This window comes from Melampsora larici-populina, assembly GCF_000204055.1.
Source record: "Melampsora larici-populina 98AG31 unplaced genomic scaffold MELLAscaffold_2, whole genome shotgun sequence".
NCBI classification, from domain to species: domain Eukaryota; kingdom Fungi; phylum Basidiomycota; class Pucciniomycetes; order Pucciniales; family Melampsoraceae; genus Melampsora; species Melampsora laricis-populina.
The window spans coordinates 3,087,409-3,113,135 of record NW_006768766.1 but is presented as its reverse complement, the minus strand read 5'-3'; the positions used below and the strand labels follow the sequence as shown (position 1 = coordinate 3,113,135).

The 25,727-nt window shown below is 36.8% G+C and overlaps 7 protein-coding genes across 7 annotated transcripts; 3 read left to right on the top strand and 4 right to left on the bottom strand.

Annotated features, from left to right (window-relative positions):
* Positions 1-3,575: 3,575 nt before the first annotated feature.
* On the bottom strand, positions 3,576-4,467 carry MELLADRAFT_102015 (uncharacterized protein; the record flags this gene model as incomplete). Its single annotated transcript, XM_007404397.1, has 2 exons — positions 3,576-3,848; positions 3,934-4,467. 2 exons carry the CDS (start codon positions 4,465-4,467, stop codon positions 3,576-3,578), a joined length of 807 nt encoding a protein of 268 aa, XP_007404459.1.
* Positions 4,468-5,876: 1,409 nt separating this feature from the next.
* Positions 5,877-8,954, bottom strand: MELLADRAFT_32790 (uncharacterized protein; the record flags this gene model as incomplete). Its single annotated transcript, XM_007404396.1, has 8 exons — positions 5,877-6,382; positions 6,472-6,609; positions 6,686-7,098; positions 7,195-7,338; positions 7,434-7,637; positions 7,709-7,758; positions 7,838-8,779; positions 8,859-8,954. Coding segments are annotated over 8 exons (2,493 nt in total), but the record flags the coding sequence as incomplete, so codon positions are not given.
* A 1,216-nt stretch (positions 8,955-10,170) lies between these two features.
* Positions 10,171-10,915, top strand: MELLADRAFT_123793 (uncharacterized protein; the record flags this gene model as incomplete). The annotated part of the gene is made up of 5 exons (XM_007404541.1): positions 10,171-10,303; positions 10,396-10,464; positions 10,561-10,665; positions 10,755-10,823; positions 10,887-10,915. The coding sequence occupies 5 exons, from the start codon at positions 10,171-10,173 to the stop codon at positions 10,913-10,915; spliced, it is 405 nt and encodes a 134-aa protein (XP_007404603.1).
* Positions 10,916-12,084: 1,169 nt separating this feature from the next.
* On the top strand, positions 12,085-13,611 carry MELLADRAFT_89307 (uncharacterized protein; the record flags this gene model as incomplete). The annotated part of the gene is made up of 5 exons (XM_007404542.1): positions 12,085-12,463; positions 12,554-12,936; positions 13,005-13,165; positions 13,255-13,369; positions 13,444-13,611. The coding sequence occupies 5 exons, from the start codon at positions 12,085-12,087 to the stop codon at positions 13,609-13,611; spliced, it is 1,206 nt and encodes a 401-aa protein (XP_007404604.1).
* A 603-nt stretch (positions 13,612-14,214) lies between these two features.
* Positions 14,215-16,607, top strand: MELLADRAFT_102012 (uncharacterized protein; the record flags this gene model as incomplete). Its single annotated transcript, XM_007404543.1, has 5 exons — positions 14,215-15,430; positions 15,495-15,659; positions 15,731-16,078; positions 16,155-16,394; positions 16,498-16,607. The coding sequence occupies 5 exons, from the start codon at positions 14,215-14,217 to the stop codon at positions 16,605-16,607; spliced, it is 2,079 nt and encodes a 692-aa protein (XP_007404605.1).
* Positions 16,608-18,655: 2,048 nt separating this feature from the next.
* On the bottom strand, positions 18,656-20,335 carry MELLADRAFT_102011 (uncharacterized protein; the record flags this gene model as incomplete). The annotated part of the gene is made up of 4 exons (XM_007404395.1): positions 18,656-19,133; positions 19,225-19,312; positions 19,632-19,778; positions 20,140-20,335. 4 exons carry the CDS (start codon positions 20,333-20,335, stop codon positions 18,656-18,658), a joined length of 909 nt encoding a protein of 302 aa, XP_007404457.1.
* Positions 20,336-22,459: 2,124 nt separating this feature from the next.
* On the bottom strand, positions 22,460-23,922 carry MELLADRAFT_59274 (uncharacterized protein; the record flags this gene model as incomplete). Its single annotated transcript, XM_007404394.1, has 3 exons — positions 22,460-23,553; positions 23,608-23,737; positions 23,758-23,922. The coding sequence occupies 3 exons, from the start codon at positions 23,920-23,922 to the stop codon at positions 22,460-22,462; spliced, it is 1,389 nt and encodes a 462-aa protein (XP_007404456.1).
* Between the last annotated feature and the right edge of the window lie 1,805 nt (positions 23,923-25,727).

Sequence of the window (25,727 nt, the reverse complement as noted above, 5' to 3'; positions counted from 1 at the left end):
AGTGACAGAAGATACGAATGAAAGTACTAAGCGAGATATGATAAAGTTAGGTGAAGCAATGTAAAGCAGCAAGAAATGGTTCAGCATGGTCGGATTGGTGATAGCCTGAGAGTGGAAACGCAGGAAGACCCAGCGGTCAGACCTCCTGGGTGGCACCATGACCAACTAGATCGATTGATTCAAGACTAGTTGGTTTTGAGTGCCGGATGTGGTCAAAAGTGGGAGACTTGGGAGCAACGCAGGGTCTTGCGAAGGCCTGGAAGGCCTAGACTCGAGCCGATATGTGCAATATCATATCGGTTCAGGCCTGTATTGCGTCGCCGATACCCGACATGACTTCTGGGGCGTCTCCATGTTGGGTCGGCTGAACCAACATGGAGAAATCCGAAATTTCATGTCGGATTGGCAATACAATACCGATACGACACCGACTTTTGTGTCGTATTGGTTCTGGCGTTGGTGTGGGGGACTAATGACATGATGCAAATTGATTTGGTTGATTCAAAAAGAAGCGTACAAAAGGATGAGGATGTTAATGTGTGAAGAGTATTATAAAAATTGAAGTTTTCAACAGGTGAATCACAAACAAACATGAAATTTGGCCAAGAAGTAAACCCTTATATAACCTAATCATTGTGTGAAGAACATTCTTGAATGGTGTAGAGGCTAGATACTTGCGTAATTCAATGTTGTGGGACATCAGCCGTAACTGTCAGGCTTTCACAAAAGTAGGCTAGATTGGTTGTTGACGGGTTCAATGATGTATAATGGTGTGACTTTCCTGTGGGAATATCCTGAATTGGTTGCCCAGAAGCAAGGGCCTTACATGTTTTTGGCTAGATGACGTGAACGGGTTGACATTGTTGGTGGAAGATCTGCTGGATTGGATGAGCATAAAGGATTTAGACAAAAAATGACCTAACACCTTTTTATAAGGTGAACAATAAAAGGTTCATCTTAATGTGTTGACAAGACACAGCTGAAAGATTGAGACAAAAATAGAGCATGACGCTCACGTACCTGACAAAGAAGAATAACAGACTAAAAAGAGAATATAACAACAACACAGAACACCAACAGTGTTGTCAAATAATTCAGTATAAAAGAATAATCAGATTAGAAAAACAAATACCCTACCTTTAGAATATTTTCCTCAACAAGAGGAAAAAGATTCTAAAGGTGAAAGACAGTCTGGTATATAAGAAAAACACTTCAACAGATTCAAAACACATCACATCAAAAATCACAAGCAAACAGAAAGAAACACTATGAACTATCACATCAATTAAAAATCTTTATCCGACCTCAAGTTCAACTACACTCTTCTTAGATTTCACACATTAAAGTATTCAACATTCAACACTACATTCTAGCTCCAGACATATTTTACGTAATGAATTGATTAATTGGATATCTTCATAACTTGTAAGTTCTTGAACGTAATCAAAAGAATTCACACCAACTTAACAGTTTATTTCAACAGAGCAGAGGATTGGATGGGAGTTTGGTTGATGGCGCACGTCAGCCAGCTGGATGCCTTCAGCCGACTAATGGCTTACATCAGGCGTTGGTATGAATTTTAGCTGGCATCAGACCGGGGCCAGTCCGTGGCTCACGTCACGGTGGCACAAGCTGGGCTCATAAGAGCATCCACAGCCGTGTGGTGTAAACCGTGTCGTATGGAAATTTAGGGCAAAAACATCCACAGCCAATGCCCTAAATTTTCACGTAGCTAAGGGAATTCCCTCTGTGCGAGCCAAAATAGGCCAAATATGTTCTATTTTGGCTCGCTCCCTAAATTCATCTGTACCTCGCTTCTCCCATAACTCCCACTTCCACAACCACACTCCCTGCAGAATATCTCCCTCGATGATCAATTAACCCATAACTCACTTCACAAAATATGCTACAAGCCGTACTGTACAACACCACGGCTGTGCATTGTTTGAAATTTATGCCTCAAACACTTGCCTAAACGATCCGTGCGGCGCTCCGTACAATACAAATTTACGGCACGGCTGTGGATGCTCTAAGAGGAGATTTGCAAAAAGAAAGAAACACACATTGTAATAGTATGATAGAAAATTTTGATCTACTTTTGGTTTACGATTTCATTTTTATTATTTCCAAGATTTTTCCAATACAGCTAAGTAGTGCTACTGATCTATGTATACATCTTGAGAGAATAGGATCAAAGTAATTGTTTTTACCAGATTTTCTTGTGGTGTGATTACTTTTCTCCAATGTTTAAGAGATCATTTGGGGAGAAACATGCATTAGATGCTTGTCAGAGTCTGTATTCTTTGTCTACAACTGCAGATCCAAAATAGTCATTGTATATCATAATACGTTCTTTTAACTTGCCTTTTGGTACAGCCCTTTGCATGATTGATGACTTTGGAGAAAAAAAACCTTGAGTTTGCAACAAAAAAAATCTAGAGTTTTTTTAAAAAGTGACCAAGTTTTTTTGAAAGCCTACTGAGTTTTTCATAAGCTCATTGACATTTGAAAATTTCAAGAAAAACTGATTGGTTTTTTCAAAAACTCGGTAGTTTTTTGAAAAAACTCGGTCACTTTTTAAAAACACTCGAGGTTTTTTTGTTGAAAACTCAAGGTTTTTTTTCTCCAAAGTCATCAATCATGCAAAGGGCTGTACAACGTTGTCAATCATTCAATTCATCTAGTTCAAAAATTGGAGACGAGGGCTTCTCGCGATCCATGTGTTGCGGAACACGGAAAAAAATTGAATCCGGCCGGGGTCGAACCGACGATCTCTCGCTACGCCTATATCGAAGGCGAGCGCCTTACCACTGGGCCACGAATCCATGACGTCTTTCCGCAGTCCGGGTCTACGACGGCTCTGGCTCCGGCTGCTGCCAGTAAGATTGTGGCCATTGTGCGGCTGGCTGGCTGGTAGGCACTAGGCACAATCAAATGAGATTTCAAGATTTGAATCCTTTGAAAGCGATGTGATTTGTTTCACATGTTTCTTTGAAGAGTGAAGATCTCTTCTTACTACTTCCTAATAATGAAGAAATGCATGGACGATATCTAATTAGTCATTGCTACTAAGACCTGAACAAGTTGAATCTTGAAGAAAAAATGTCGTCTTTTAGACTATGGAAAAGCCCCCATAACACACTCTTTGAATTTAACGACCATTTTAAATAATAAAATGTAATTTAACAACAACAATAGAACAACAACAAAGACAAACATACTTCAGATGAGAACAACAACAAACAAGATTAATTATAAACGCATATTTAGATTTTTTCAATTTTTGAAATCAATTCAAGCATGTTTGATAAACATTTGTCAATAGTGATAGTAGAGTAAAGAAAGCGTGTTTATCTCTTGATATTTTCTTCTGGGCTTTGATCGTTCTTGAATGCGAGTTAAGGATCTTCAATACCTTGTGTCCAAAAGGTTGATCGTCCAGTGATTCATGTATCTAGAACCTTGTTCATCACCTGATCATGGCGTAAATTAGAACATTAGACAACAACAAACAAAAACAATGAAGAAAATCATTTGTTTTGAAATCATCAACGTACATTTTTCGGAATTCGATTTTAAAATGTCCGACCAGCTCCCATACAAACTCTACAACGATCAGAACTCGTAAACAGTACACCAAATAAACCTTCATCTTCAATTTCACCTTTCCCATTACAATTCCAACATAATCTACCACCTATACGTGAATCACCTGGTCTGACGATCAAAGCTGATGTAGGATTATTTGGAATTCCTTGAATGGGTGGTAATGGTCTTTGTAAATTTAATTGATTTGTATTTGATAATACTTTAACTGTTGACCAAAGTTTTCCATACTTTTCCCAACACTGTAATCAAATTTGAAAGAAAAGAAATCGAAAATCAGAAAAAAAAAGGTGTACTAATAAAACAAAAGGATAGATCAACACTTACTTTTCTACATGGTCTTGCTGGATCAAAACCTTTGTAACCTGTGTTACAACATTTCGAACAAAAGAATACATTTGAAGGTGGGTAGACTAATACTCTATCATCATGAAGTAAAGGTCTACCATGAGTTGGAATCCTGGTAGGTTCGAGATTTACGTTTGATGGTGATGGAGGAAAGTTAGATGAAGTTGAAGTTGAGGATAATGGTTGATTTGGATAATGGTTTGGATGGGTTTGGTGGTAAGGATGTTGTGGAGGATGAGGATGATAAGCTTGGTTTGGATAACTTTGAAAAGGCTGATGATGATTGAATCCTTGTGAGTTAGGATGAGGTTGTATAAACTGTTGATGGGGTTGTGGTTCGGTAGGTCCGAATGGATAAGATGGACCTGATTCTACTGTTTTGTTTTGATCAGTAGCAGTAGCCGTGTAAGCTGGTGGTGGTTCATCTGAATCTAGACTTGGTTCATGTTGTTGTTGTTCTATTGGAATGGCACTTTGAAGATGATTCGGTCGAGGTGGAAGAGTAGGTGGCATGATTTGTTAAAAGATCGATATTCTCTTCGGTGTTGATGGTGAGAATGGTGATTTGATGTTCGATAACTTATAGGATGAAGCTGGTTGAAGGGTTAAAGAAAGTTAGAGTTGATTGAATTCTTGTCAGCTGAGTCAGTCTGAATTGGCTAAAAGTGTATTTGTACTTTTAAAAAGTTCAGTTTGGTCAAATTTAATTTGACTTGGCGGATACTTCACCTTCTAGATCTTTCTCTTTATCCTCTTCAACTTTCATCTCATGATCTATGCTGCAACATACCATGCTACTTCACCTCAATGCCTGATTGCTTTCATGAACTTGTCTACACAATCAACTCAGTCGTCAACGTGTACAACTGAAGCTGAATGAAACCCCAGGAGTCCTATGTGTTTGCAGGAAGTCCTATTTGTTTGCAATATTGATGAGATCCAGCGGAAGAGTGATGAGAATAATACGTGGCTCACAAAATGCCTACCCAATTGCCAAGAATAGACCGCTTGCAATTTAATAACACATGCATTTCCATGCAACAAAGATCCATGTATCTTGCAGGCCCAAAACTAGTGAAAAGTCATTTTGTCATCTCAACATGCATGCTGTGCCCCTACTACTAGTTCAACAATTTTTCCTTATCTTTTTCAATTCACTTGTGTTCCCAAAATTTGGCAAGAGTGCATAACTTTGAATCAAGAAGGATTCACTTCTTGACGTATAAATGCTCTCTTTCCTCTCTGACTCTCTTCCTACTTTATGGATACTAACAAATATTCTCACCAAAACCTACCTCTTATCTTGTTTTCTTTTTTCCTTAAGACTGGAAAATAAGTTTTGTAGTCAAGTTAGATGAAAAGTTCATGGTCACGTTGTAGACTATAGCCTCTAACTCTCTATGAAAAATTACTTTTCCTATGGATAGACATTGGTTATATTCATTCACTTCAATTCCAATGGTATTCTTTGTCAAAAAAAAACAAAGAATCTTCAAGTTGAACCTTGATCAATTAAATCTAATCCCAACCTAATTAAAAAAACAACGACAAAAACAAATGTAAAATATAAAAATCCTATTTAATCCTATATAAAGAGATATCCACACTCAATGCAATCCAAAAGACGGTCTATATGGAAATAAGTAAAAATCAAAATCCAAGAAAAAATGATCATTATACCTAAAATGAAAACATAAGTTAAATCAATCCTACAATCTATCCATCTATAGGGAAACCCCTCTATTAAAATACATCTTTCGTTTTTTTAGTTTCAAAAACTTCAACTCCAATCAAACCTTTCTTTGTATCATCCTTTTCATCTTTATCACAATTCCAACCTAATTTACTTTCCATAACTTCATCCTATAAGATCAAAAAGAAAAATCTCTTCATCAATTTTTCTGAAGCCTTTTTCTGTTTCTTTAAATCAAACTTTCACTCACACTTCTATCTAATAAACTTTCCAATTGTTGATCACTTAAGATCTCATCACCAACTTCAGCTAAAACGATCTTTTCTCCATCATTCTTTAAAATAGCTTCAGCTAAATCTTTCATACTTTTCTTTTTGCTCTTTACACTACGTTTACCAAATACGATCTCTTGAAGATCATCTTCTGATCCGTTCCCTTCCTCATCCTCTTCATCCTCTTCCTCCTTTTTAGTCAAATCAAATCCATGTCCAATCACTAAAGTTTCCAATTTTCTCTTTTGACTTGCTTTTTGCAACATCTTAGTTTCGATGGTGTTACCACTTACTAATCTAAATACTAAGACAGGTTTAGTTTGTCCAATTCTATGAACTCGGTCTTGAGCTTGTAAATCTTGTTGTGGATTCCAATCTGAGTCAAACAAAATCACCGTATCTGCTGCTACTAAATTAATTCCGACTCCTCCTGCTCTTGTAGATAATAAAAATAGACTGCATCCTAAAAACCAATCAATCATAGAGAAAGTTTGAAATCAGGTGTGAGATTGAAGAATGCATCATCAGATCATTTGAGATTTAAACTCTCACCATCAGGTCCATGATTTTGATTAAAATCTTTCATTTGTGCTCTACGTTCATCTTGACTAGTACTCCCATCAATTCTACAAACTTTCCATCCTTTCAAATCATTAGCCCAATCATGAATAATATCAAGCATACTAGTAACTAATTCAAAGAAAATTCAACATCAATTTACGATACTTTTTTTTCCATGAAGACGACATTAACTTTAAAAACTTACATTGAGAAAAGATTAAAACTTTATGACCTCTATCAAATAAAACATGTAATAATTTATCCAGTAATAACATCTTACCAGAAGAAGTAATCAAACCAGATCCAACTGAATAAGTTCCAGTGGTAGGATCAATAGGCCAATCAAATAACCAAGGATGATTACAAACTTTTCTAAGTTGCATCATCACGTTTTGTAATTTCATTTGATTTACACTTTTGATAGCTTCAAATTGATTTTTGTTTTTTCCTTGAACCGATTGAATTGATTGAGTTTGTAAATTATAATCAATCTCAGTAGAAACGCCTTTTTCAACATCTTGAAAGAATTGTTGATCTGATACTTCAGTATAACCATGTAACTTTTTGACGTCTTTGGTTTGTCTTCCTAATGATTTTCTCTGAGATGGTTTCTTGGTGCTAGCTAATGGAGTGTCTTCGTCTGAACTATCTTCATCTATTTTAATCCGTTTTGATGACTCGATCTCTTCAGCTTTTGAAGAGTGTGAATTAGACCTTTCACGTTTGTTTGAGCTCAAGTTCTCGGCTTCTTCAGCGGCTTTTGACTTTTGATTGACTAGTAAGGTTCTCAATGATTTATTGATAACTGCTTCATACAATTCTTTCTGTTGTGCTGTCAGTGGAGCTGTCAAAAGGTACCTAAATCAATCATCCAAATGTCATAAGGTCAGACACGGTAAACATGACTAAAAAGTAGATTGGGAATCACTCTCATGTGGAAATGGGAAACTTACTCTTTCTTCTTTGGCAATGATGTTTCAACCTCACTCTTCATTCTACGTAACATGAATGGTTTCAGAATTGCGTGTAAATTTCTGACGATATGTTGGGCTTGAGCAGAAGAAAGAGCAGCAGCTGAATCTGTAGCCGCTGTGACGGACGAAAGGTCAAACCATTGTTCAAACGAAGAATAATCATCAAAGATCTCAGGTAAGATACTGTGCGAAAACAATTATCAGTCAAAAGTTCGACGCGTCATCATAAAGATTCAAAGGATAGGAGTACTAACAAGTTAAGTAATGACCACAACTCTTTCAAGTTGTTGTGTAATGGCGTTCCCTGGACAATTCACGCAAAGAGAATGATTTAGTTTGATGGTGATCCTGATTGTGGATCTTCTTGTAAAAGGACACCTTACCGTCAAGAGTAATCGATTAGCACTAGTATAAGATTTCAATTCCTGAACCAATTTACACTCTAAATTCTTCAATCGATGTGATTCATCAACAACAATATAAGACCAAGCATATTGAGAAAGATATTGACGATCATTCATCACAATCTCATATGAAGTCACCACTACAGGAAACGTTTCTTTTGTATTAGTTGAAGTCCAAGCTGTAAGATTTGATTTCAAATTGTTTCGTTTATTGCTTCGTTTATTGATCGGTTTACCTAACCAAGCTTTAGGATCATCTTCAGGTGGTGACATTCTTTCAGCTCTTAAAGTATTTCTTTCATCTTTTGATCCATGATAAAGTACAACAGGTACAGTAGGACAAAACCTTTCGAATTCATTCACCCAATTAGCTACTGTACTTAATGGACAAACTATTAGAAATGGTCCCCAAACTCCTCTTTCTCTTAAATAACATAAAAAACTGATCGTTTGTAAAGTTTTTCCTAATCCCATTTCGTCGGCTAAGATTCCATTTAAACCGTTTTCATAAAGTGTGGCTAACCAATGCATACCAGCTAGTTGATATGGTCTCATGGTTACACCAGATAAGAGATCAGGTTGACCAACATGATTAGGAATTGATTCGGGTTTTTGATCTGATTTTTCGTCTTGGGCTTCGTTGGATTGAGCATTTTCAATCAGTTGAGTGACCTTTGCCGTTTCTAGTTCAGCCTCTTTAGCATTTTCAATTTTCGCGTTTTTCCTTCTTGATCGCGTTTGATTAGATTTGCTGATCGGTTCATTAGGTTGATCGGTTTCATTCTTCAAAGTTCTGGATGATTTTCTAGTATTATCACGTTTTTCTGGTGGTTTGATAGATTGAGATTTTGTACTACTTTCATTCGACTTTTCAGTTTGTTTCTTAATGGCTGCTTCACGTGAAGCTCTTTCGCGTTCTATCTATTAATTTAAACAGAAAACATCAGTACCATTTCAAATTCCACAAACAAAAAAAGATATCAAGATTCTAAGCATTAACATTTTGTGAGATGATTTGACTATAAATTCCACTAGCTCTTAGTAAAAAGTTCAATCGTGATAATTTATCTCGAGTTTCTTGTTTTTCTTCTCCTTTTGAATCGTCTAATGATACATCTTGAAATGGTATAGGAACTTCTTCAGTTGTTTTTGTTGTTTCCTGATCCACTGATGTTCGAAAGATGATCAGATTGGAGTATTTTGTTCATATGATTGAAAATGATTTGAACATACTTTGGGTTTGCTTGATTGCGAGTTAAGGATCAGTTGGAATCAGGTCTTGATAGATTCTTTGATAAAGGAAAGTTGGATGCTTGTGTTTTTGAGAATGAGGTATTGGAGAATATGAAATGAAAGTGTGTATCTACAGAGAACAAATTCAAATTCAAATCGTTTGTTCGTAAAATCTGAGCGAGTACCACCACTATGTAGTTGATCACGTGACCTGAACGTTGCCTCTCCTCGTGGAGTCGCGTCACCTTTACCTCTTTTCACGCCTTTAATGATTAATCATTTGTCGCGACAGAAATACTTTTCAAACTCCTTGATCTTTCCGGTCTACACATAAAGATCATACTACACGGTTTCAACAAGTGTAGTAGCGCACAAGACGGGTCTAAATGAAGGCCTCCAAATGCACTCAATTTGGACCCTTCATGGTTCCGGAGGTCCTGTAACACTCAATATATTAGAGTCAGGTTTTGTCCTTGTTGTGGGACGCAAAGAAATTTGCACCCTTCCATTTTACGTCGAAATGAGGCCAGCGGAAGTGATCGGATCAGTCTCGCTGGTGTTCATCTCTTCCAATGCTTGAAACCTTGAGAACTGCACTAGTGTGGAGTGTAGAGCCCAAAATCCTCAAAGCGGTTTTTGTCAAAGTCCATAACCGCATTCTACCGCATTCGAGGGTCCTGACTCTTCACAGTTCTCACTCACTCACTCCGTCGATTCATGCCGATTGAGATCGGCTTATCAACCCATTGCATGGATGGCTGCATGCGGTCCTCCTACGTATCTCAATCCGGCGAGCCACACCTCGAACCAGCAGGAATAAAAAGGGTAAAGATTACACGCGGGACCAGGTGGCGCAGGGTGGCGCTTCTCGTACCGCCGGTGTAACCTTTAACAGCACAATCCACAAGCGGCGATTTGTGGCAAATTCTATATCTATGCGTATAGGATCGAACTGCTTACTGTTTTGTCCTCCTAGGCTCCCGATCATCTTATTTTTTCTCGGTCATATCTCGATCCCCTGAAGACCGTTTTGAATTCAACACACACCATTTTCGCCTCTACTCACTTTTTTGACAAAAATGTTACAATCCTTCCTAAAGATCTCAACTTTACTCTTGTGCTTGTGTATCCATACTCTCAGGGTGTCGACCATAGGTACTTTAAGTGCTACGTGTCGCGCAGGATTCACAATAAACCAAGACGGTACTGCACGTATGTGATTTGATTTGAGTCTTCATTCCCTCATTGCATGATCGAGGTTCAGGATTAATGGAGACTTGTTTTTTTATTGCTGAAATTGAAAGTATGCAAGGATAATGATGATTCTAAGGTGGTTAACTATAATTGCCCTCATTCAAGATGCTGGTGTCAAAGTATGTAATTTTGCAATACACCATCGCCACCTTTAAGCTCGAATCTGATCATAAATCGTATTTTCAAACATCCGTTGAACATTTATATAATGTAAGATAATCAATGGAGTCCATTCTCTGGCTGTCGATTGAAAAGAAACAAAGCCGGCCCAAGTAATCAACACTGCGCTCAGTATGATTTCATTTCAGGCCATACTTTCAGTCAGTGTCTTTCGAGTCTTAAGCCTTCCAGCCCTCATATAGTTTCTGACTTGAACTTCATTCTTTGATATTGAATGGTTGGTGTGTAGGTTGTAAAAACCCCGCGGGCATAGATTATATATGTGTTCCTTCTCCCAGTGATCAACCTCCTCCCATGGGTGAGTCATATTTTTTTGTTGATCGAAAGCTTACTTGACTGAGAAGAATTTGTTTCCTATAAGCTTGCGACACTTGTAGCAGGCAGAATTAGATCACCTGAGAAAAAGAAATGTGTGGGCATCATGTACCACCTTGATGCTTCGGTCTCTTTTGTTTATTCCTCGTTTACCCCACTGTAGTAGATTTGATTTACGAGAGGCTGTAGTCACGTGGGAATTTGAGCTCCAAGATGTCCAACTACAAGGCAAGCAGTAAATCTTCCTATCACACTCGCAAAGTACCAAATGGTGGTGCAAAGTATGTAAATGTGAAATGTGAATAATCCATATGAAAGAGATGTTGCTTTGAGAGTGTGAATCCATGAGATATTATAGACCAAAGAAAAGTCTTTGAAACAAACCAATGGCACAGAGAAGCTGATCAACGGGGAAAATAAAGAATAAGAGCACATAGGCCTCGGGAGTCGGGAGGCCGACAAAGACGCGACGATTCCTGTCGCATCAAATCCATGGCTACCTCCAAGATCTTCTGGAACTGACCACAAAATGAGAAAAAAATCAAAGCTTTGTAAAATCGACTTTACCACAGCATGAAGGCATTTCTAGAGTCGGTGAAAGAACTCTCCAATTGAGTGACTGAATCTTGAAAAACAAACTCGCTGCTGTGACTGACATTTGTCCCAGAAAATAAATCATGTAATCACTGATGACCCCATTATCTGTTGCGATATAATCAATGAAAACACCCCGTCGAGAGAAAGATTGATGATGTCCAAAACTGTACTTCAAACCATCGTTCCACCAAAGAATTTTTCTCATAAAATACTTTATTTTGCTGAAATATGTACATTTTGCAGTTGATACCTTGGAGCTGAGGAGTAGGATTATTATGTTGGTTAGAATGTAAATTATATATACAGAATGATTCAAATATAAGGTATCCAAAGCATCGCGACTTCAGTTGTTGAGCTATAGTTTTGGTTTCTTTAATTCTGGTCAAGTGTGGACTGCAGCTTTGCAAATGCAAATCGCAATAAAGATTTGCAACAAATCACGATTGACCATTGGAATGTGTTTCTGAAAGTCACGTGATTTCATAGCTTTATATCGTGGTATTTACTATAGCATATAAACATATCGTCAGCAGTCTCCAAAATTTCTTCACCTCGATCACCTTCACCATCACCGATTGAAGTCAAAACTTTTTTAAATTCCATCAAGACTTCACTCAGCATCACCCTTAAACTTCCCATCCACCAAAATGTCAAACGTCAATCTAAACCAGTCTCAAAGCAAACATCATTCGAACCCATTAGTAAAGAAATCAATTTCGAAAAACACATCAAACACCACGATTCCTTACATTTTACAAATCACTTCTTTATCAATTCAAGAACCATTAACTTGGGCATATTCAACTGATGATTTATCTGATTCCATTCAAATCATCAAATTAAACTCACAATCAGAATTAACTAATTATCAAACCTTAACCACGCATCATAAAAATGGTAGAATCAATGAATTGAAATCAACCGATCAAAAACCGAATTGTTTAATCGCTGGGTTTTCTGAAAATCCGATTTTATCAATATGGGATCTTCGAATGAATAATAGTTTACCTATACTTGAATTAAAAGGTCAGTTATCATTTCATTTTCAAAAAAAACACAAAAACAAGAGATTGAAATTGATGGAAAAATTGGGTTTTGAATAAAGATCTTTTTTAGGTTCTAGTTCTGATCCGTTTTTAAGTTTAGATTTTTCATTAGATGGTAATCTTTTAAGTGCAAGTAGTGGTGATGAAAATCAACCGAGAATCGATTTATTCGATTGTAGATCTAATCCGATCCCATTACATACTTATACTGAATCTCATTCAGATTTGATCACTTCTTTAGCTTTTCATCCTACTGAACATCATAAGTTATTATCAGCTTCTACTGATGGTTTGATTGTGACTTATGATGTTCGTTTGGTTGATGAAGAAGATGCAGTGATTGCTACTGGAAATGTTGGGGCTAGTCTTGCTAGATCTAGATGGAGTGGTGATGGGAGATTTGTTTGGACTGGAACTGATATGGAAACAGTGGCTGTTTGGGATGGTGAAGATGTAAGTCGTTTATAATCATCAATTCAACTTATATTTGATTCCATATCTGACAAAATAATCCACATTAGCTGGGTTTGATTCAAGATTTTGGTGATATCAGACTTGGCGAACTTGAAAGGCCACATTCGAGTTGGAGAGATCCAACTTCTTATTTGATAGACTCTACCAACTTACCTAAGCATGTGGATCCGATTCAATCTCGTTTTGGTTATTTCTCTGGTTCACAATCGTCAGTTTGATACATTTCAACTTTTGCTTAATGTGAGAAACTGTTTTTGACACTGTTTTTTTGCTTCTGCCAACTTCAAATACTATCAGAGGTGAAGTTTCATTAATTGAACCTTCTAATCAATCAAACGTACCTTGGAATCTACTGGCTTCACTAACAGGAGGGCATACTGATATAGTGAGATCCGCAATTGTCGATGAACGAGTTGAGTAATTTGTTTTCGTTCTGATACAAGATCATGAATCTGATTATTCGATTTATCTGTTCATCTTCTTCAGAGTGGTATGATACTCACAGGTGGTGAAGATGGGAATATATGTCTATGGCCTAACGTGTTTGAACAAGATGTAGAGATGATGGATACCACATCTGAGGACAAGGCACAGAAAACTGGGCCGGAAGTCACATCTCCTACTATCAAACAAGTTAGATATAAACCGTATTAGAAGTTCAGACGAGTAATTTACATTTCAGATTCCTTTGAGTAGGTTTCTCTTGCTTCGGTACATGAAAAATGAAGGGTATTGGCATAAAAGCGATGAGAAGCATTTGTGATGATCTTAGATAAATACAAATAAAGATCATCGTTTTATATCATTTTACTGGAATTAGCTGAAAGGTTCTTTTTGAGAGATGATGGTCACAATCAGTTTCTTTCAATGACACACTTGAAAATTGCAAAGAACTCGAATTTGTTCGATCATCAAGTTATGTAAATAAATTGGTTTTAGCGAGCGACTTGAATGGTCATGAAACCCGATTACTTGAGTTTCCATCGAACGGAAATGTGTCAAATTATGTGAATTACTGATACATTAAGTCACGCAGCATCAAGTTCATACAAAAGTGAAAATTTCGAAACATCAGACACGCATGAAAAGGTGAATCTTAAAGGACGATTTTTGTCAGAAGGTTTTGATTGACAAATTGAATATCATGTAAAACAATCTTATATAAGTCCTTTATACAAAAGATAGGCGGAAGTGTTTTTCCTCTTATACTTTAGCCTTGAGAAGATTGGCGTTTTATTAGAAAAACAGTCAATTAAAATGGTGAAGAGTTTAAACTTGACAATCTGGTTTATCAGTTTGAATTTCTTCAACTTTTCATTCTTAGTTAGAGGGATGACAGAATCCGAACCAGTCTTTAATATTAAACAAATTCCAATGGATGATGAATTGATAGGTCCTCATCAAAGTTCAAAATTGTATCAATCTTTTCAAGCTAGTGATAATAATAAATTGTATTCATCATCTAGACCTTATAAGACAAGCTCAAGAGCCGAAGAAATTCAAGTCAATCCCATTCCAGAAGGTCAAAATGGATTTCACTATAGCCCAGTAGTCTTTCTTCATTATCACTTTCCGTCTAGCATGCCATCTTTCACGAAACCAACTACCCCGACAGTCACCAAGTTGGGTTTTCGAGACGCAAAAGTATGGGCTGATAACCTGTTGAGTCATCTTGGTTCTCAGAGAGATACATCTCAATTGCAACCGGTTGTAGAATCAAGCCATGCTAAAGATACGATGGAACCATCAAGGGAAATGCAATTGGAGACAGCTAAGGAAAAATTGGTCTTACCATCTATTGGAACTTCTTCAGGCAAGCGCTTAGCTGACCAAGCATTTCCAACTGAGACTAATGAGCTTGAGGGAAGGCATCAAAGCAATGTAATTAATAACCCGGATATAAACAGTCCACTCTACGTGCCACCAAAAATATCAAATGCACCAATTGAAGAAGGATTGAAAAGGCAAAGACTTACACACTCAGATGAGATAAAATTTTCTACAACAGATCATCAGGATAATATTGGACCATTGAACTTGAATGTTCAAAAAGGAGTTCTCAGAGGCATAGATGAATCAAAGTTAATGGATTACAAACCAATTTCATCAAGCAAAACCCTTAAACCAAAAGTGCGTTCATTCAGACAAAGGATTTCATACAAAAAGTTCAGTTTATTTGATTTTCAATCAGATGAATCAAATTATCAATCATCAATGTCAGTGATATCAAGGGTAATTGAATTAGCAGAAATAATAAATCCACTTAAGGAAGCTTCCCTTAAACCCAGAATACGTGAAATCAGAGAAGCCTTAAATTTGTTACCTATTGAAGATAGATTGATACAAGTTTTTGAGAATCAGCCTAGCTATCAACAAGACACTTTTCAACATATAAGGTCTTATTGTCAATGGATTGGAATTGATTCAAAAGATGATTATATACCTCCAAGAGGTTCATATGCTATGTCTTTGAGTGAGTTCCTAAGAACAAGCTTCCTTTAAACATAGATCACAACACTGATTTAGAAATGTTTTAGATTGGTTTCGATACCCTTTGAGCAGTTTATATCTATTTGGAAATTATAAGATCCATACCCAAAAATTTGAACCTTTGAGAGATAATTTCAATGGTATTGATTTTCAAATTGAACATGCATATGAAAGATTCCGTTGGGTTAGACAAGTTCAATCAATATATAAGAGTGAGTCACCAAAAATTTTAATAGCATACTGGAGTTTAAGATTAATCATTTTGTATTTTTTTATATTCAAGTTCCAAGGTCAAGACAGCAGTTATGTGAAGCGATTATGTGGATAGGATATCTCTTGTTCCGTGAAAACAGGCATCCCAAAAATATTAGCCGTATCATCAGAAATTATATTACAACTTGGAATCAAATTAATAAGACACATCAGATCGGATCACTTCCTGCAACTTTTGTTACTAAATGTATGATTGATTTTGCATCAATGACAGAAGAAACTTATAGGGATAGTCATACACTTAGAATGAAACTCAACATTCTTTATAATGAACAAGGTAAGGATGAGAATGGGAAAGCGTTTTGGAAAAGTTTGACTCCTTCAATGGGATCTAAATCATCCGGAAGATTGAATTGGGGTAAATAAAACCTTTTTTTGAAATAATCTATAACCTTTTATGCATACTTGTGTTGATTTTGGTGTTTGATAAATAGATGAGCAAGATAAAGCTTCAAAACTATTGGTTGAAGCCACTGATCACCCTGATACTTTCTCATCCAAAATCATATCTTGGGGTTTCAAACCTGATCAAGCATCATTTTTATGGAATTTGAGTATGGATATGAGAAATTTACAAAGACAACAACAAATAGTAATGGATCAAATGTATGAAGGAATGAATTTAAGACTTAATATGAATGATTTGGAAATTGGAAAGTGTGAGATTAGAAAAGGTAATGTAATTTCTCTCCTTTTTGTTTCAACTGATAATTTCTGTTTAAGATGTGGAATGAGAACTAACATCGACTTTTTGATGTGATTGGATCATATGTTTAGAAATTCATCATCAACAATTCTCAAATAAGATTCATCTTTTGACTTGTATTGCTGATCATCTTCTTTCAGAATCCTTTGAAAATTGGAAAATTTTAAGTTCTGGAGTTTGATCAACTCTTTCCAAGATTTGAGTTTCAATGTTTCTAGGTTCTGATTACTTGTCTGGGTGTCTTATTTTGCTGTCTGAATTCATTTGCAAGCTTGGAAGTGTACAAATAAGTCTAGCTGAACAAAAGCCCCACCAACTGTGTGTACCCCCCAGAGCTTGATAGCAAGTGACCAGGAACTGCAAACTTCTGCATGTTGATGAATCTTCAACTCTTCCAAGAACGGGAAAGTGGGTATCAGGATCTAATTTCCAAAGTTGTCTATAGCTGTAAAGTTGAGGATAATTCAAACTTCACTAGCATGGTCAACATCATTCAACTTCCCCAAGTGGGGAGAGGAAAATGATTAGGAGTATAATTTGTCATAGAAGGATCTATAACTGAACATCTGAGCCATAACACCTGCACTACATGTGTGCAGCAGGCTGAGTGAATAGGTGGCTATCATGTACATACAGGTCTACTTGGTGCTCCACTCATCTGGATAAGTGACTCATATGTAATACGTGCTGTAGCATTTTTTAACTTGACAAAAGCATTCCAAAAATTGATTACATACACTGACTCAATGGGTGTGATTTCATCATGTAACACATTTTTTGTTACTGACAAATGGTTTTGAGAATTTTGCCTGAGTAGCTATGAAGATATATGTACTACTGTTTCATTATATCTTGGACATCAAGAAAAATAATAAAGTTGAAATTTCAGTTTTTAACTGGATTTAAACACAGCAACCACTGTATTGTCTGTTTTTCATTGGTAAATTTTGAAGTTCAATCTACTTCAAGGTAGTAAAAACTTCATTATTTGTTTCCCAATGTCCAATATATAATGAAATAGCTGTAGTTTATTTTTGGGACAATTTTATCAAAGTCAAAAAAGTTACATGTTGAATCACATGGGATTTATTTGTTTGGATGAGCAGACAACTAAGCAGACCTGTATGTACAAGATAGGCAACTATTTACTTAGCCTGCTGCACATTTGTAGCGTGGGTGTTATGGCTCAAGTGTGCTGTGGTGGATCCTTTTATGACAAACTATATTCTCAATCATTTCCACCTTCCCACTTGGGGTATGTAGTTGTATGATGCTTACAGTGTAGAAAGTGACTTACAGGCCAAAGCCAAGACTGATCTACAACCAACATGTATTCTGCTGGAATAGAAGTCTGGACCACGAAGAAAGATCAGAAAGAAACTATACAACTGCAAAAGCAGGAGAAGAAACCTCAAAGAGAAAAGAAGGAAGGAAGGAGAGTAATACACAACATATACGCCCTCTCTATACAGATACTACAGAGTTCAACAATTGAGTGATCTCCTTCCTTGCAATAGTCTATGAATTCCTTGGTGTTGATTGGGTTCTGGTGACATCATGTGTCTAAAACTCAGACTAATCATTCCATCTGATCTTCCTCAAGGTCAATTTCTTTGGATTGGACTCAGTCTCATCATCTGGACTCTCATCACACCAGGACCCCAGTCTATAGAGGGTAGTTGTCTGAAAATGTGGCTTTTGGGCTCCCAACACTTTTCGGGATTGTACACTGCTCTCACGACTTCAAGTTTTGCCCACTTCTAATCTCTGTTATCGTGTATCTTAGAGTCAGGAAAGGTTTTATTGCAGCGTTTGTTATTCCAAAGAAAGATCAAACCTGCCTTAGAGCTACAAGCAGGCAAAGCCAAGGACAGCCCTAGCAGTTCCACAGTGGGCTTCTGCAAGAGCTCCAAAGTCGTTCCAGATGACTACCAATTTTAGAGGCATAACAGGGCCCTATCACACCACCACTCATGTAATCAAGAGTCCAATCCATGTTATGTAGTTTTGTGGTTCTAGATCAAGATTTCAGATTTGAAACGCAACATTTAATAATGATTTAAGTGTATTACAACAAAAAAAGAAGTTGAGAAAATTTCTAACCAAGGTATTTGTTGTTTTTGTAATCATCACATGAGTATGCAGATAAAAAGAGTTCATTAATGGCATCATAATAACTAAAACCTTACTTACATAAATAAACATCAAATCACAAATTCCACAAAAAAATTAATCTGTTTTCCCTTGAAGATCTTGATTTAAATCAATTCCATCAATCCCTTCAATCTTGTCTTTTTCGCTGATAGCTTCGATTCCATCTATGCTATCAACCTTTTCTGTTTCTCTAGCATCCTTAATCAATGCAAGATCATCAATCTGTTCCATTTCTCTGATATCTTCAATAACATCTTCAATAACATCTTCAATTATGTCCCTTTTTCTACTATCTTTAATTAAATAATTCAAAATCAGATTCGATCCAACCAACCTAATCATAACCAAACTGATCATGGTTTGAACAGTTTTGAAACTGATAGGTAATTTGATCAAATATTGTAAGATTGATAAGATCAAGATCAAAATCCAAGTCGAACCAATTGAAAATGAACTCATCAACCAAATCGGCATCGTCACTGAGATCATACTTGAAAGTTGAATGATTAACATTCTTGGTGCAGGTAAAAGTTTATTATTGGTAATCTTTGACCTGGAAAAAAAATCGAATTGATCAGTTTTCAATTTATAAAAGTTCAAATTCAAACGGTTCAATAAATTTTGGAAGAAATTTCTTGACTGACTTTTCTAAGAGAAAGTAATCATTCAAATTAGCTCTATGATTAGCCAAATCGAGATCAGTTTGTAGATGAGATCTAAGAATAAGTCGATCTGATACGTAATCGAACAAACCACCTATCAAGCTCACTAGTCCTAGACTTAAGATTAACATTAATGGATCGGATAGACCGAGTTGAATTTGAGAATGAGATAAATTGAATCGATTGAGATGAAATGTTTTCAGATGAATGATAAATTGACCAAAGTAAGATAATGTATCGATGAGTAATATTGAACATAAATTTGAAATGGAGATTATTGAAAAGTATCTATAAACCAGCGTAACTGTAGGCGAAAAAAAAAGATAGTCAGCATTGAATTCTTCTTCTCTTCAAATATACGGTAATGATTCAAGAAGAGAAAAACTTACAAAGTGGTAATTTTAAAAGCGTTAAAGTTAGCGATAAAAAATAAATTAAAGACCAACTTGAATTAGATTTCAAACGAAATGAAAAATAAAAGATTAAGATTGATTCTAAGATTGATAAACTAATTGAAGATGAAGTAAGTTGAAATTCTTCATGATTCAAAATCAAGTTATATTTTGATAAAATCATCTGAATTAGAATTGAATAAATGATAGATATTGTGAATGAGATGATAGATCTTGTGATGATTGAAAACTTTTTGACTTTGATTTCAACTTTTACTTGAGGTTGATGTTGAAGTTGATTTTGGTTTTGATCTGATTCTGATTCTGATTCTTGGAGTTGGGTTTGATTTTCATTTTGTATTTCATGTTCCATGGATGGCGTTGACATGGAGTTTCTTAATTTGTTTTTGTTCTTGAGTTCAATTCTTAATGCTTTGAATGTCGATGGTCTTTTTTCAAATCACTTTGTGTTTTCGATCGATCATTCACGAACCGGATCACTCACCCCGGCCCCAGCATCCGGATATGCGGTAGCCGACACGTCCTGGAAGCCAGACGAGTCCGACCCGGCCTCGGGAGCTAGGAATTAGCCATCGGGTGGGTCCCGGTCTGGTCAACAGAAGCCCCAACGTCTCCCCATTGTGTGGATCAGTTGGACCTTTGTTTTCTCTCACAGCTGAAATATTGATCAAGTTTAGCATTAATATCTCTACCTCTTTCTATCCTACTTCTTTGTGAGTTTAATGGGCTAATTACCTGTTCTCAATTCTGGCCTTTTCTCCTTTTATTATATAGGACATGTATATTTGAAAAGACCTTTTGACCTCACAATCACTTCTCTAATCTAGTACTGTCACACAACAGCCCTGTATCTCTTATTAAAAATATCTCAAAGTGCTTGTATCACAACATGAACTCTTAGATTGATCAAGTGTGAAAAAGAGGGGCACAATTATAGCATTTGCCAGTGTGGAAGTAGGTGGAGCACTTGAAGCTACTGCCAACTGTTGAACAGCAATCATTTCTTGTTGATTATATCAAAGCATGGACTAAATGAGAAGTGGCCTAGCCTAGTATATGGGGATTCTTACACCTTATTGAGTATAAGGGACAAATGTTCCTTGGTAAGTTTTCAATGATATGCAAATTTGGCTTACATCCATAAAATTTTGAATTCTTTAAGTTGCAGGCTGTGATCTGTCCTGCATGAGTCATAAAAGTACAAGATTCAGTAACAATCAATGCATTTGCTCTTCACATTTGATGTAATAGTATACATTGAATAGAAAATCTGTGGAGTGTGATCATGCTGAATTGGAGCATTGGGATTGCCATCTAGTTCCTGGGCATCCATTGGACCATTGAGCTTGGAACCAAGTCTAATTTCTAATTATCTGAAGTGAAGAAACCAGGATTAGAATTTTTAGCTTCAATGATGATCTAGATTAACTCCATAATGTCAATGACCATGAATTTATTGGGTGGTGCCATTCCTTTTTGACCAAGATCACACATTAGTCCAGGTGACAATTCCATTCCCACATTGATTGTAGCCAAGATTATGAGTTCTAGGTTTTGTCATTGATTGATATACCCCACAAGCTCTTCTCAATCACCACTTGAAGTGTGAAAGTCCATCAAAAGTGTTTGAATATCACAAAGAAAAGGCTGGCAAAATAATTCATATATTCTAGCCAATCATCTGAGGAGACATACAAAACCAGAAAACCATAAGTCTTGAAAATTCCATGTGGGTGATTTCTTCTGGAAGAGTTTTACCATCATGGTCTTTCAATAGACATTCAAGTGTGCTGTTGAATTGTGCAAGAATCAGCTTGTTACTGTAAGTAGAGATACACATTCAAATCTGTATGCAATAAATCTCAAAGTATTGTTTGCTAGTTGACAATTGTGGGCAATAGCATCAGAGACTAGAGTCATTCATGAAAGAAGAATAGTAAAAGCTGTGTAACTTTGATAGTGCTGGATGTTCTAAGTTTAAAATTTCTGAAGTTATATTGTCCATTGCCAAATGGACACTTGTCACTGATGGTCAACTTTTCCAGATTTTTGAATTGTGTTATAGCATTGATTTGAGTTGGTGTCACACTGTCACCTCCAAAATGCTGAAATATGAAATTGAGTTTGTTCACACTCTGGTCAAGTAAGTTAATAAGGATAGTGGCCAGACATATGTTTGATCAGTTTTGATACTCAAGAAAAAAATGGTTGGCAGAGGTCCCTTGGTTTTGACCTTTCTGATGGACTTTCCTTCTTCTGCATAACCAGCTGTTGAATTTGTGGGTCAGCTTCTGCATATTGGCTTTGGCAACAAATCTCAACAAATATCAAAAAAATTGCGCCTACTTTCTCATATTGGTGTCCATAAATGAATCAATTAGTAGATACTCTGTTGATAAAAACAGATTGGCCAATCAAACATTCACCAACATGATGCAATATATTACAGAAGCTTCAGGTTCTGATGCATGGAGGATATAAATCTGCAAAGTGGAACCACACACTGGATACTCCCTTCTTCCTACCGTTATAGCGTAAAGATTTTTAAACAACCTAAAAAGATTTCTCTGACCAAAAAAAACCTAGGTCAAAGGATAGTAAAACACTAGAGCACATTTTATTTGAGCAACCTTGAGAAGTTCTAAAGGGTAAAGTGACACTGTATGTCACAAAGGAGATGGATGATTGAAACAAGTTGAAAGTGACCATCTGAAATACTTCACTAGCTAATAGTATTGAAGAAATTTTTCCTTTGGCAAATGACGTCTATTTCTTTGAAAAGTCATAATTGCGCCTGTTGAACTTTAAAGATTGATCAGGTTCACATATGAATTGGACATTTGAGAAAATCTCAAAGATCCAACAAACAATTGTAGAAGCGTGTTCAATATTCTATCGGACCATTGAGTTGCCAGTCTAATTCCTGAATATCCAGAAAAACACGAGGACCTCAAGTCAAATTTTATACTCTCAATATTAATCCAGATTGCAACTTGATATGTACTGACCATGAGTTTTTCGGGTGTTAACCTTGGCGAGATGTAATACTTGATCCCTTTCAAACCGAGATCATGTAGTAGTCCAGCATCCGGTTTTGAGCATTCGCTTTTAGTAATGAAGATTATATATTTCAGTTTCCGTAATGACTTGATACCATCTCCATATCTTATAGCTTCTTCCCAATCACCGGAATTGTTACTTGAGTCTATCACAAGTGTTCGAATATTACGAACATAAGGCTTATCCAGTAAATCGTCATAACTGATCCACATAAGCTGGACTATCTTGACCACCCGAAGTCTAGGAAATTCCATGTTGACGATCTCTTCTGGAAGCCATCCTTCTTCACCATTTACAAACAAACCTTCGAGTGTGTTGTTGATTTGTTCGAAGATCAGCGTTCTACCTTCAGCAGGAGTATGTTTGAATCGGTAACCAATAACTCTTAAGGTATCTTTTGCCAATTTACAGATATGGGCGACGGCTTCGAAGTCCTCCTCATTACAAGAGAAGTAGAAAGTTTGTAACTTTGAGAGGGCTGGAGACGTCAAGTCTAGTACTTCCTGGGGGTTGCCACTGATCGTCAGATGTTTGATGTTGGGAGTAGCTAGAAGTAGAAAGCCTATATATGTTGTATCTGATTCTCTGGGGTGTCCTAAATAATTCCAGTCTATGACGCTTAACTTTTCCAGATTTTTGAGTTGCTTTACCGCATTTATTAAAGCTGGTGTCACACACATTAAACCACTAAAAAACCATAAATTTAACTTGTTCAGGTTGTGACCCAGTAACTTGATAATGTTTACCGCCTCGTCCATCGACAAGAATGGATATCTACCAACTATAACATCCAAGAATCTCAGTGAAGCACGTATCTCAACAGCAAGCTCTCTGTAAACTTACAAGCATTAGTATCAGTTTCATTTGACTCGGAGCTATCGCCATGTCGCACAAACAGGTTCAAGGTCTTGAACGGGAAGATGCGATTTGTGGAATTTGTCGAAGTTGACCAGTTTTTTAAGAAGAGTTGCGCTCGTTTCGGATTCAGATAAAGTATAGGAAACAACATTGGAGTGACGATTCTGGACCACGTTTTACAGACGAATCTCAGGTTGAGTTCGTCCACTGATGGTTCATTGACGTCCAAGTCGGCATACTCTGGATCGGTGATATTGTACCTGGAGGAACCCATCCCTCCACCAATAAATATCTCCAGGATCATATGCACAATCTCGACCGGTAGACTATTAATCGAAGGTGTGAGCATTGTCAGTGAATCCGGGTTTTCTCGATTCGTTTCTTCGTGAAGATGGATTTCGAGTAAAATGACGCTAAATGATGATGGGCCAGATGAACAGCTGAAATGACATGCAAATCGGATGTATCACCTTCGCTCTCCTCAATCGTATTGACCGCGATCCTTAGGTTGGAGTCGCCATGGTGTGAATAAACATTTTTCTATACAAAGGTGTAAATAAACTTTTTCCGCAAACCTTGTCTTTCACACCTTCAGGCTTCAACAGCTTTCCTCATCAAAAAACTCTACCTGTACATTCACATGGAGACGCGCTTTACAGACCCATCCAATCACTGAGTCAGTCAACAGTTTTGAGGGGCTTCATGCTAGGAGTCTGCTGGCGGAATTTATAAGTGATGTAGGCAAACGGTGAACCTCTTGGTAATCATTCAAAGCTGCAAACCAAAGCATCCAACCTTGCATGACCAGGACATTGCATTCAGAAACCTTTCAACTGACCTGACATTCAAGTTTTTTTTACAGTCATTTAAGAAAAGCTTGCCCCAAATTGCCCGCAAAACTCAAGCGAATTGGCGGGGAATTTGGGGCAAGCTCTTCTTAAATGACTGTATCAACTTCAGCCAACTCTACTCCTTGAATCGGCCTACTGCTTGGACTTCAATCCCATTCTTGAAGATTTTCTTGATTATGATTTGAAATCCTCAGTAGAAACTTGCAGTGATAGTTTACAAGGACAAATCCAGCAATATGAAACTTACAAATAGGTCTCGGCCTTGACGCACACTTACTATATAGCCAAACTTTTACAACCAAGACAAAATTTCAGAACAAGAATGAAAACGAGTAAAGAGTTATTGCAACCTGGACATGTAAAAATACAAATATCAAAGCTAGTGAACAAAAATCTCACAAAATGTAACTTACAAAGAAGCAACTTTAGTTATCAAGACAATAAAGAGTGGAGTTATTTATCATCTTCATGGTCTTCTGAGCCTGATTTGTTTTTGATCGAAATTTCTCACAACTTGGTCTATTAGCCTTCAACATTCGGAATTATAATATTTCAGTTCATGAGATTGATGTAAGAATTTTGGACCAGGTTTTAGAAACTAATCTCAATATGAATAGATCACGGTCCGATGGAAATAGATAATAGTCTGAATAAGTTGAACATCACTGGATTCAGGTGAGCCTGAAATTTGTCGATAACAATCCTAGGATTCTGGAGACAGTTTCGAAGGGTAGAGAATTGCTTTGAGATATGATCATTTCCAGCGGTTTCTAGTGAATCCGATTTCCTTCTCCTTTCGTTCCTTTCCTCTGGATGATGTCTTTCGAGACGTGGTGAGTCAGATTGAGAAGCGATAAATCCACCCCGACCCGTAAGTTGAAGTCTTCATACCGCGAAAGCTATATTGTACCTTGAGTCTTGAATCGCCTGAGAGTGATCATTATTCATTTGGGAATTCGAATGGATGAGTTTGCTGACGGATGGCTTGAGTGGGTAGACTTGACTGTCCAATTTATGTGACTACTTGACGTGAGTCATGAATTAGAATGTTGGAGTGAAGAGGGAAATCTCTAAATTTTAGGACATAGGCGTTCTGACTTAGTCTTTGCAAGGTTCCTTTGTTGTTGTCATCCAATTCGCTTCTCAACCAATCCTGCTTGAAAAACTCACCATCATCAGCTTCTCATAGGTAGTATTCCCTTCTAAGTGGTCTTTCTGACTTTCATTTCAGTTGACCGTTTGAATTTATGGACTTGACCCTTTGAGTAAGTCACATCCCTTTCACTTGAGAAAAAAAATATTG